This window comes from Protomyctophum parallelum (genome assembly GCF_964188405.1).
Source record: "Protomyctophum parallelum genome assembly, chromosome: 16".
NCBI lineage: Eukaryota > Metazoa > Chordata > Actinopteri > Myctophiformes > Myctophidae > Protomyctophum > Protomyctophum parallelum.
In genome coordinates, this window is record NC_139711.1 from 20468857 (window position 1) to 20482077 (window position 13221).

At 40.9% G+C, this 13221-nt stretch overlaps 1 protein-coding gene across 5 annotated transcripts in view; it reads left to right on the plus strand.

The window, feature by feature from the left end:
• The window catches only part of prom1a (prominin 1a), a gene marked incomplete at its 3' end in the record, with an annotated part of 96740 nt that overhangs the window by 67840 nt on the left and 15679 nt on the right, over positions 1-13221 (plus strand). For all 5 annotated transcript variants that reach the window (XR_014570490.1, XR_014570491.1, XR_014570492.1 and 2 more), the window contains 7 exons: positions 433-556; positions 1535-1638; positions 3644-3728; positions 6372-6518; positions 7807-7878; positions 9843-9935; positions 11570-11623. Coding sequence is in view for 2 of the 5 variants with exons in the window: in XM_083785843.1 (XP_083641969.1) it covers positions 433-556; positions 1535-1638; positions 3644-3728; positions 6372-6518; positions 7807-7878; positions 9843-9935; positions 11570-11623 (679 nt within the window). The remainder of the gene's footprint in view (positions 1-432; positions 557-1534; positions 1639-3643; positions 3729-6371; positions 6519-7806; positions 7879-9842; positions 9936-11569; positions 11624-13221) is intronic.

Consider the following 13221-nt stretch of genomic DNA (forward strand, 5'->3'; position numbering starts at 1 on the left):
AGATTTTACATAACTCAGTAGACACATTCAACAGACTTCTGCAAACAGGCTACAGTACAGTTCATAAATCCGTTGAAAGTATCACTACACATGGGAAATCCGGTGTTTAATTAAACTAAAGAGCATAATAGTAATTGCTCAGATTTATATTGCGCTTTTCCCAAAGTCGCTTCACGTATAGAAAAGGATGGAGCCAACTTTATCAAGTAAGAAAAAAGAATCAATATCAATAAAAGATAAGTGCTAGATTAAAAAGATAAAAGGTTAAGCATGTATTTTGGGAGACATCTTACAGTAACTAGATCTCAGCTATCCTTTGATCCATGAGGTTTGTCGCATGCATAATGGTCAAGTCATGTCAAACGTATTTAAAATATAGCACATTTTAATGTATTAATTAGGGTCCATATCTGTGCATTTGTATCCCCGCAGCGGTGTGGGGTTCAGCTTCATATTTTCCTGGGTGCTGATGGGAGTGGTGACGGCCATCTTCCTGGTCGGTGGCAACATGGAGAAGTTGGTGTGTGAATCGTTCCACACAAAGCAGCTCTTCCAGGCAGGTTACCAGAGCTTCAAAGCAGTGTTGTTTTCGTCGACTAAGACGAAAAATGTTCGTCGACTACCTTTTTTCACTTGACAAGAACGACATAAAAACGAAATTAAAACTAAGCCATGATGGCTAAAACTATGACTAAATATACCGACAATTTAGTCAACAAATAAAACTAGACTAAAATGTTAGGAAGGGACTAGTGGACAAGAGTCCAGTATAAGTCATGTCAGTCAACGTGTGTGTTGCAGGCTTATACAAAGGGCTAAAATGTAACTTAGATAGCATGTTTTTTAGACAGATGCCAGGTCATCTGTAGACCTGGCATCCTATAGTCACTGTGTATAGTTTCAATGAACAGATTATAGATTTTTCGATAGTATACTGTTTCTAGACTGATGATGGGTTCTTGGTTTACCTATATGATATAGATTACTACTGTACTTCTATGCATTTGGTGTATTGCCTTGTGTTGTCCTTGCTTACGTGCAAGTCGCTCTGGATTCTGGGAGGGAACCCCTTTTGGTGTTTTAAGCATTATGTTACACTTTAGCTATTGAAAAATAGCAGATCTACAAGCTCGTAGCACGGCATCGAGTGCCGCGCTACGAGCTTGTAGGTCTGCTATTTTTTTCAAATGCGGCAAGTGAATATGCGGCACAAATCTTTCAAAAGCTTTTAACTCAAATCTTTGCTTCGGGGGGGGGGGGGGGGGGGGGGGGGCAAATACAGAAAAATGTTGGGGTCCTTGACATGACATATTGAGCACCACTGATATAGAAACATACAGTAGGTATTTCAGAAAACTGTCATGATTTAGAAGATTTTTTTTTTTAATTTGGGTTAAGAGCGTCTGCTAAATACAACCTAACTAGTGCTGCTCTATTCAGCAAGGGTGATGATGATCTGTTGTTAATGGAACCTTTTTGATAAAGGTCAGGTAAGCCACCTGACATCTTCTTTCTGTTTCTCTCCTCCTCCCAGGTGGTGGACACTCCATATATGGTGCAACCTGGGTGGAGGAACTTTGTCCCTGGATACATGTACAACGACTCTGATCTGGAGCTGACACTAGAGAGTCTGTACAGGTCAGATTCAGTGTCCCATTTACCTGAACATAATACTGTAGCACTGGAGCTGATATCCAATAATACACTCAAACAGAATTGTGCTAGCTATCGTCCAAATATATCCATGTACTGTATGTAATATACTGTAGCAACTCAAGTTTTCGGAAGGCCCAGATGTTCATTTATGCGTGACACCAGCACTAAAGTTTGGATGTGTGATGTTTAATTAACAATGGAAGTTGATTCTTCTCGATACTGCTTGTATGATTACCGCACCAGTTATTCGTATTCAGTTATTCAGTAATGAGTTATTATAACCTGGGGTCAAAGTTCATCATACTAGTGTATTCTGCTCTTTTATGACAGAATGGTTTGATCATAATTATGCCTGTAGTGTATTCTGTGTGTCCACTGAGTGGCAGCAGATATTTGACTACAATACAACGGCAGATATGGAAACTACCAATGCTTTCTTTCTGTTATCATTTATGTGTGTGTGAAGAATTATGTTTGCTATATAATATAGCAAACTACATATTTTCAGATGGGGGTCGGCAGCCAATTACATATAATCTTGGGGGGTCCTTGACATGACAATTTGAGCACCACTGACATAGACACATGGGTTTTTCAGAAAACTGTCAGGATTTAGAAGACATCTGTAGAATCGTCCTCAGGTCTAAATGGGATAAAAAAGCTACTACAGCGTCACACAAAATCATCAAACGTAGCAGGTCTACAAGCTCACACCGCGTTCCGAGCGCATTTTCGAAAAAACACAAAAAGTTAGAATAATGATGGAGAATTGGAGATGTGAGGTTTCTGTCCAATAACAGCAACAACAATGAAAACGTATAACAACAACGTATTAGGTACCAGTTCTAAATGGGTTAACAAACACACTGTACTGTGTATGGACATATCATTATCCAATACTTTACACATACAGAGAGAAGGCGCTTGTATTTGTCCAAATAAATTAACCCATTTAGACCTGAGGACGATTCTAAATGTCTTCTAAATCCTGACAGTTTTCTGAAAACCCCTATGTTTTTATGTCAGTGGTTCTCAAACTATTTCATGTCAAGGACCCCTAGAATTGTATGTATTTGGCTGCCGACCCCCATCTGAAAATATGTAGTTCCAGGGACCCCTCCAAAAGCAAAGATTTTAGTTAAAAACGTACGCTCTGAAAGAATATATATTCAAAGATTTGCGCCACATTTTCACGATTTTTCAAAAATAGCAGACCTACAAGCTCATAGCTTGTAGATCTGCTATTTTTCAACAGCTAAAGCATAACATAATGCTTAAAACACCAAAAGGGGTTCCCGCCCAGAATGGGTTTAATACACATTTAGATGAGACTAGCTCCAGTCGTAATACAGTGACATATAGGGACTACTTAATTAATATTCCCTATGTCAAATATATTCATCTTTAGGAATTGGATTAATAGGCTGCTTACAGTGACCGAGCATCTTTCATTTCATCTACGAGAAATAATGAGTCTGCTTCTGTCATCACTTACAGAGGAACGCTAACATTTATACCACTGTGCTTCTGCACTGTGCTTCTGTCATCACTTACAGAGGAACGCTAACATTTATACCACTGTGCATAGGAGGCCCAGATGTGCATTTATGCGTGACACCAGCACTAAAGTTTGGATGTGTGATGTTTAATTAACAATGGAATTAATACTGCTTGTATGATTACCGCACCAGTTATTCGGATTCAGTTATTCAGTAATGAGTTATTATAACCTGGGGTCAAAGTTCATCATACTAGTGTATTCTGCTCTTTTATGACAGAATGGTTTGATCATAATTATGCCTGTAGTGTATTCTGTGTGTCCACTGGGTGGCAGCAGATATTTGACTACAATACAACGGCAGATATGGAAACTACCAATGCTTTCTCTCTGTTATCATTTATGTGTGTGTGTGTGTGTGTGTGTGTGTGTGTGTGTGTGTGTGTGTGTGTGTGTGTGTGTGTGTGTGTGTGCACGTGCCATTCTCAGTGACTGCAAGGAGAACAAAGGTATCTACTCAGCTATGCGACTGGACAAGATCTTCAATATCTCCTCCTTCCTCAATGCTACACTGGTCAGTGAAACACACACACACACAGTGCGTAGTTTTTCTTTATTATATTTATATATTTTATCCCACAATTTTGTAACCCATTTTTTCACCCAGTGTCAATTATCTAATGTAATCCTGGGCGCTACACTTCTTCTGCCAACCTGGGGGGGCAGCTCCCTTCTATGCATGAGGAGTCCAAGCTGCTTCTTTTCACCTGGGAGAGTTTCCCCGGCCGTACGTAGCGTTATTTACCGACCAGTTCCTTTCCCCTCCATCAGGCTGGCCAGGGGGAGGCAGTTTAGAGACCAGGATTACTACATGTTTTTGTGAGGGTACCTACTACCTACCCTATAGGGGGACACGGGGAGAACATGCAAACTCCACACAGAAAGGCCCTTTCGCCAACCCCGCCTCAGGTATGGGCACTGATGGCGCGGGGGAGAGAACACGCCCTCAGCGCCCACAGCGTCCCCAGCAGGAATCGAACCCGGGACCTTCTAGCTGTGAGGCGACAGCACTACCGACTGTGCCACCGTGACCCCCACGGTGCATAGTTCTGAGCAGTGACTAGCACTTGCTCCCATGCACTGTGGCGCTGTTTGCTTCTCTTCTTTTGCCAGCCTGATTGAATTGATTAAAATATTTAACCGGGAACCCCTTTTGGTGTTTTAACCATTCTTTTAAACGTCTTTTAAAAATCTATTGGAAAATAGCAGATCTACAAGCTTGTAGATCTGCTATTTTGCAATAGATTTTCTTTTGAAAAATCGTGAAAATGTGGCACAAATCTTTGAATATATATTCTTTCAGTGAACGTTTTTAACTGAAATCTTTGCTTCTGGGAGGTCCCTGGAACAACATATTTTCAGATCGGGGTCCGCGGCCAATTACATATAATTCTGGGGGTCCTTGACATGAAAAAGGATGAGCACCACTGACAGAAACATTTCTGAAAACTTTTAAGGATTTAGAAGACTTTTTTTAAATGGGTTAATATGTGTACACCTTCAATGAAATGGACAGCAGGGTGAAAGTATAGACAAGTATTATAATCAACAGGCACCATCTGTGAGTCAGACAACATTCTCCATTTTGTCTCTGGTGATGAATTAACAGCTCCTTGGTGCCAAAAACAACAAACATTTATAGCATTACCTTCACCTCTTAATCTCACACTCTCATTAGAGTGTTTACTTGACTCAAAGCCAGCTCTAATCTGTTCACCAAAGACGTTTAGCAACGGTCTTTGCCAGTTTGCAAATATTATCCAGCCTCTGTTATTGTAAAGGACGCCAGTCGATAGTACCGTCTGCTAAAAAATGTCTCGGTTGGTTATACAGAGTCATAGCTAACGGCTGGCATTTCTGATGCTACGTCAACACTGGTCATTTGTCATCGGTTTATACACATGACATATGAGGAGTTTTGTTTTCCGAAGCCAGAACAACCTACAACTTGAAGAATGTGAGCCCTATGCCCTGACGAAATGACTGCCCGAGGGAGCGCTGGGTGCAAGAGTTGCTGTGGGCTCCCGTCATTTCCACTATCATAATGTGTGGTGGAGATTGTATTATAGTTATGCGGGCCGGTGTTCACAACTGTGCATCCCCCAGTGCTTTGATGTGTATTTTCAGACGGTTAACCTTTCAACCCTCCCAAGATTTAGTCAACTTGACCGTTGGCTCTGTACTTGGATCTGCTCCTTTTACCAACTGTCCGAAAATAGCCGAGCTTATAGGTAGAACGTCTATTTTCGTGGTGCACCCCCTGTAGTTACTCTGTGGACCCCCTAGGGGTCCCAGACTCCCTGTCGAGGACCCCTGCTGTGCTGCATTTAGGCCATTGGCTTCATCTTTGCTGCTAGGGTTTCTGCAAAGTGGACGTTTCAGACGATTTGTACATGTGGTAGAAGATATTTAATTGGCGGCTTGTAAAAAGAATTGCAGTGCATGACTCGTGGGTTATACAACACTGTCATCTAAGTAAATAACAACTGATGCCAACATTTTGTTCTTTTCTCTTTATAGTGTCGGGCAAAAACCTGACTCGGGGGCTGACTTTTCTATTGTGGGGAAAGGAAACTGATGTTTTGTTTGTGTGTGTGGTGAAATTGCATATCGCTTAGTCAGTCAAATTGGTCAGCCTGTGACTTGCCGTACAATTTAACAATTTACAATTCAGGCGTTTTTGCATAATGGTCCTCAGGTCTAAATGGTTAAGCACGGGGCGAGGTTTCTATTTGTTTTGTTGCCAAAAAGAAGAATGGCTAACGACCTGTGGCGTTGTAGATCTGTGCAACACGACTACCGAGGTGTTCTTTGGCTTTATGCTCTTCTGCCACAGAAGAGAAGCAACACATTGTGGGCTTGTAGATTTACACTATTTACTCCCACTATTTCTTACGCATATTTCAGGTGTAAAATATTCAATATGGACCTGTTGTATTTTGGCCATAATATATATATTTATTTTAATTATTGGTATCGGTCATTGTCAGTAACCTCTTTGTGTATTTAAGTTATTGTCATATCTACCGCGTTATACCTATCGTTTACAAGGCCTAAAAGGCCCACAGTTCAATTGTTAATTGCAATTAATGAATTAATTAATTAGTATGGCAATTAATCATCAAGTAATGACTGATTGTCTGTGGTATGTGTCCAGTTCACCAGGGATGTGGTGGCTCGGCTGGATGGGATCAGGGTGGATCTGAGGGGAATCGTGCTGCTGGAGGCAGAGGGCAGGCAGAACCTCCTGGCCTTCTCTGACGCCGGCCTGTCCGACATCAACTACGCAGACTACCTGGAGGAGGTGACACACACACACACACGCACCAGTGTTGATTTCGAGATGACTATAGAACATGACTAAAACGTTTTATTGAAAAGAAATTATGACTACTGTACACTTAAAATAAATCTAAATCTGCTGTCAAAATGAACACTGCCACACACACACACACACACACACACACACACACACACCAACTTGTGCCAACTTACAGCCCATTTAGTGGTACAGGACAGGTCACTAAAATTCATGCTCTTTAGCAGGCCTGCCAGTGACTGAACACTGCATTCTGTCAGTTCCAGTGACTGATCACTGCATTATGTCAGTTCCACTGACACACAGCAGACACTAGACATGCTCTGCGTCCCGTCAGCTTGCATCATGCTGCAGCAACACTGCCATGTGTCCACGAATGCTGACACGTGATTATTATATCCAAAAGTATATCTCTGCCAAAGCAAAGAGAGCATACTGTATGACCAGACTGGGCAGGGAGGGACTTGTCACTCCCTGTGCTATGACACAGGGACATGTATAGTTTGGTATACGGTAGTTTTGTTCATAGAACAAAATGTCAGAAAATTTCAGAAATCTTGACCCTTTCATTCCCACTTCAGGGTGAGAGTATGGTGGATGAAACTAAATAAAATGTTTTGGGTTTTTTTTTATTTTTTATATCTTTGTCGAAAGTGTAGCCGATTCACAAGATCTGCTATTTTTGCTATGGTTTGTTGCTAAAGTTCAAGTGGCCACCTTGACACATACGGTACTGCAGGGCAGTGTTGTTTTTTGGCAGCAAATTTCTATTTTAGTTTTAGTCATGGTCATATAAGATTAAATCTACAGGTGATTTAGGTGATCTACAGGTGATACAGGTGATGCCGTCGTAATGACTGATTTTACACTTGCTGAAAATAACACGTCCCGCTGCGACGCATTGTGAGCTTGTAGATCGGCTATTTTCAGCATGCAAACAAGTATAAAATGACTTGTGTCTTTCACTTACGGTATACTGGATCTCTTGTCCACTAGTCCCTTCCTAACATTTTAATCTAGTTTTTATTTGTTGACAAAATCGACAGTATACGTAGTCATAGTTTTAGTTGTCGTTTTTATTTAGTTTCATGTAGTTTTCGTCAGTGAAAAAAGGTAGTCGACGAACATTTTTCGTCATAGTTTTAGTCGACGAAAGCTACACTGCTGTAGGGTCAAATGTTGGAACGTGTGTGAATGTGCTGCTCTCTCTTTGCACTGTGTGGACTAAAACTAAAATGGACCTGTTTCTGCTTTATTTCCAATGTTTATCCAGGTCAACAAAGGAGTCACAGAGGTGGACCTGCTGTCATTTGCCAATGAGCTAGAGGCTCAGACAGACCTCATGGTGAGACCACCTTGTTACCAAACAAACCTCTTTTCTGCACTAACTTGGGGGTGTGCATGTAATGGATGGTGTAAGCCTAGTGGTTGCCCACCATTTGCACGTCAAGGACCCCCAAATTCATGTGTTTTGGCATGAACCGTTCTGAAAAGATTTTGTTGCGAGGACACCCAAAAGAGAAGATTGATGTTGTTTCCCACAGTATGTATTTGACCCCGTGGGTCAATGTGGGGGTCCTTGATGTGCCTCCGTGATCTGTACTGCTGTATACTGCCCGGAAAGCAGACCTAATCTCTGGGAGCAGTTTGAATGCTCCGTGCCTTCAGGGCTGGTGACACTGGTGGGGGTGGGGGGGGCAACAAACACGGCACTGGTTCATTTCCTGAAGTCGTTTTGAGTCCAGAGCGAGGGTCCTGTCAGGGCTATTAACCCTCCCTGTTCAAAGTGTGTCCTCCACTCTTCATTCCTCGTCCTCATCCTCCCCTATACCTCTACGCCCTGCTGGCGTCCATCTGCTGTCCATCTGCCCCTGGCCCGCATGGCCTCTCGTCCAGTATAGTTCTCCAATCTAAAAATGTCAAGATGTAAAAAGTACGGAATTGAAAATGTACTTGAGTACAAAGGTATCGGCATCAAAATGTACTTAAAGTACAGTAAGGACCACTGGACAAGAGATACAGTATAAGTCGTTTTACACTTAGATGCAGCTATTTTCAGCAAGTGTAAAAACAGTCATTACGATACATTACATTGCGATAAAATACAATTTAGTCGACTAAATCAACTGTAGATTTAGTTGACTAAAATCTTATGATATTTAGTCGACTAAAACTAGACTAACATTAAAACAGTCCAGGTGACTAAAATGTGACTGAAACTAAATGAAAACTATTGAAGAGACTATGACTAAAACTAAAATCAAAATGTGCTGCCACACTGGATACATGTATGTGCCAAAAACATGTGTTCAAAGACTGGGAACTTTTCTGGGGCAACAGTGAAAAAACAATCTAAACGAGATAGTGAGACAATGTTTAGAGTTCAGAACGACCTGCAAATATGGGTGACAGAGTAAATGTGAACTATAGTAGACTACTAGACGTAGATGGAACATGTCGTACCATTCACAAACCAACAATGAACAACAAAAGCTATCAGTATAAAGGACTCATATAAAAGTGTGACTGCTTAGGTGTCACACTTTTTTATAGCTGTTGGTAAGGCATTCCACATTCTGGTGGCATAGCAGTGGCAACAACTTTGACCCCAGGGGACCCACTATAACTTTGAGAGTAAAGGGTGCATTTGGAACCCCCATCAAGGATCCATGTGTTGTTTTTGGCAGCAAATCTTGATTTTGGTTTTAGTCATAGTCTCTTCAATAGTTCTCATTTAGTTTCAGACACATTTTAGTCACCTGGAATGTTTTAGTGTTAAGGTCTAGTTTTAGTTGATGCCGTCGTAATGACTGTTTTTACACTTGCTGTTTTTACACTAGCCGATCTACAAGCTCGACACGTTGTGAGCTTGTAGATCGGCTATTTTCAGCATGCAACCAAGTGTAAAATTACTTATACTGGATCTCTTGTCCACTAGTCTCTTCCTAACATTTTAGTTGAAATTGTCAGTATATTTAGTCTTAGTTTTAGTCATCGTGGCTTAGTTTTCATCTAGTTTCCTAGTTCGTTAGGGTCCCTGCACTGCACCCCACGTTTCTAGAACCACAGCTCTCTAGTCTCTCAGTCTAAATGACGTATATTGCGGTGCTATTGGTTGGATCGCAGAATAGTGACAGATTTGCTAGTGGTTAGAAGGGAAAGGAATGCATGTTGTTGTTGCTTTGTTGTGGTCTACTTGAATGATCTTGTGTTTATGATCAGTCATAAAACGTTAAAATTACATGAACTGTGTTTGTGCGTGTGTGTGTGTATGTGTGTCTGTGTGTGTGTGTGTTTTTGTATTGACAGCCCAAGGGCAGTTTGCAGAGCGCTCTGAAGGACCATGCCAACAGCTTGCGGCAGATCCACAGTCATCAGGTCCTCCCGATGGAGAAGGCCATGGTAATCAATAATCAATCTTCTAATAGCTCGTACAAGGGCAGATGTTTGTGTCCGGTGGTGGAAAAAGTACTCAATTGTTTTTACTTAAGTAAAAGTACCAATACTGCAATTTAGAACTTCGTTACAAGTAAAAGTACGGAATTGAAGATGCACTTGAGTAAAAGTACAAAGGTGCCATTTCACAAGTTCAGAATGTGTACAGAATCTATTGAAAATAGCAGATCTACAAGCTCACAGCTTGTAGATCTGCTATTTTCAAATGGCCGAAATGTATAGGGTCCAAGTGGTTAATGTATGTTTTCTAATCAAAATTAAAATCTCCAAAGAAACGTTTTCAAATAATTGTAGAGGAGTAAAAGTACACATTTTGGCTCTGTTTTACTTCTGTGAGTAGAAGTAAAAGTACTGGAAAAACTCAAGTAAAGTACAAATACCTCAAAATTGTACTTAAGTACAGTACAGTACAGTACTTAAGTAAAAGTACTTAGTTACTTTCCACCACTGTTTGTGTCCGGACCTATCAGTAATCCGCTTTTCTTTAAGTCTGACTTAACTTCTAAGATGGGTTTCTCATTCCGTGGGTCTGTCCCCGAAAAGCGACATCTCCGAGGGGTCTGTAATACTTCCACTATCTTGTTTGCGAAAATAGGCAAACATTTGGAGGAAATTGAAGTTATTTAAGCTCACATATATAGGGTTTAAGTAGTTACGGACTTCAACATTTGCATTGCATCTCAGATGTTTTCTTTGTTTGTTTCTGTTATTTGCTAAAACCGCATTCCGACATCCAGAAATATGTCAGAGCGAGGGTAAGCAGCTCTATCCTGAGTCAAACTGTGTTCGGTGTCCCCTCCATTCCATTATGTAATCCCTCCACCGTGTGTTGCATAATGAAACCTACACTATGTACAGGTATACAGTACAATATGACAGTTGTGCTGTACGATGTAGTCTTGTGCTGTATTTTGTGTTTGCATGAAACCAATTAGCATGTGTACGGGAAGTCCCTCATTATTGGAACCAACCAGAAACGGGTTTTGCTCTACATGTCTTTAGTGAAAGCTGACTTTAAAAGGATCCCTGGCTAATGAGACAAATATGCCTTAAAACATTATACATTATACCCTCTATAACTAAAATTACAAAATGGTTTATTTCTGTCATAAATAAAGAATCTTTCACTCAATAGGAACTGCTCCTGTCGCAAGTTGATGATGTCATATGTCCATGCGTAGTCCAGCTCTATGGAATATCTGGAATGCACATGCTAATAAAAAGCATTTACAATATTGCTTTGATGCTCATATTAACCTTAGGAAGTATTAAAGTTGTTTTTATTAGCACATTCATTCCATAGGACTAGACCATAATGGGCATATGACATCAACTTGCGACGGGAGCGGTTCCTATTGAGTGAAAGATTCTTTGTTTATGAAAGAAATAAAATATTTAAGGTGTTTTTATTATTGTATTTTTGTTGTAGGGCGAGTATAATGTTTTAAGGTATATTTGTCTTATTAGCCAGGGATCCTTTTAAGAGAATGTGAGAAGTACTGCTTCCTTCCATCAATTTCCCTAGCAGGTCTAATGTAATGTTCATTTGCATTATTTTTGTTCATGATGTCCTCTTACAGAGCACACTGAACCAGAGCATGAGGTTTCTGGAGAGGACTGCTTCAGATCTTCCGGTTAGTGTGAAATTCATTGTGCAAAAATAATATATACAGTACATTATACAACGGGTCGATTCGAGGAAGCAATCTGATTTGATTGAAACAGCCTTCTAGCCGTGGTTCAAACGTAGGGTTGCCACCCGTCCCTTAAAATACAGAATCGTCCCTTATTTGAGAATTATATGATGCGTCCCTTATTGAACCAATAAGGAACGCAGTTTGTTCCTTATTTTCCTAAATAGCCCCTACACGTCAACACTGAATTTAACAATAATGAACAAAACAAAACACAGGAAATATTAAAGTCAGCACAATTGTTCTAGCGGGAGGCACACACTACCTAAAGTAGCCTAAACCAGTGGTTCCCAAAGTGAGGTCCGGGGACCCCCAGGGGTCCTTGAGGGAGTTCCAGGGGGTCCCCAGCTAAATTATAGTTTGGAACCAAATGGACCCTTATGGGTCTGTAACTCTGAGAGTGTACAAATGGAACCAAATGGACCATCAGAGTTAAATTAACATTGATTTTACAATATGAATTGGGGGTCCCAGAGATAGAATGCCATTAAATGGGGGTCCGTATACTTAATGCATGTCAAACTGGTACTTGAAATTAAATGGGTTGAGAATCACTGTGTAAAAATCTTCTCTTATGGGGGTCGCTGGCATATATTTTATAATGGGCTGCTGATGTTGTTATGCTCATTTGGAAAACAAAATTCTACTTCAAAAGTTGTGGATAGCATACCATAAACAATAAGTTGAAGGGAAACTTCAACTTATTGCTTCAACGTATTGCTTCAATTTATTGCTTCAACGTATTGCTTCAATGTATTGCTTCAACTTATTGCCGGCCTTGCCACACACGCCTGCGCCGCAAGGCCGCGGCAGGCGTAAAGAGTGTCTCTTATTTCAATATCTCAAAGGTGGCAACCCTATTCAAACGAGCACCACTCCACACCTAATCAAAACAAAGAATTCAGCTGCTCTGTTCTCACAGAGTGCAGCAAACTTGGTGGCTAGGCTAGCTAGCTTCTTGGGACATTTGTGGTCGTAGTGACTACATCTGTCTATTTTTTTTAATCAGCGATTTTCTTAGTTTTAACCCATTCTGACCGGGCACCCATTTTGGTGTCGGCATCATGTTATGCTTTAGCTATTGAAAAATAGCAGATCTACAAGCTCATATCGCGCCACCGAGTGGCGCGCTACGAGCTTGTAGGTCTGCTATTTTTGAAAAATCGAAGAGCGACTGACATTTCTAGAATCTGATCTCAGGTCAGAATGGGTTAATCAGACCAGTGTGTGTCCAGTGAAAACCTCATGTGAATCTGATCTCATGTCAGAATGGGTTAAGGGGGCGGCCATGTCTTTCCGGCACCCCAGAGCTCCTATTTTGAAGGCATCCCGGCACCGATTATGTTAATTCACTTCTGCGGGCTCGTTCCTGCTGCATCGCAGGCGTGCATTAATGACGTTAAACCACCCCCTCTCGTGTAATATTGCTTAAGTAAACATCATCATCAAACATAATTCCAAAAGTAGGAGATAAAGAAATTCCCAACACTTTTCTATAGTTTATTATGCTTAAAATGACTTATTTCTTATCAATTACA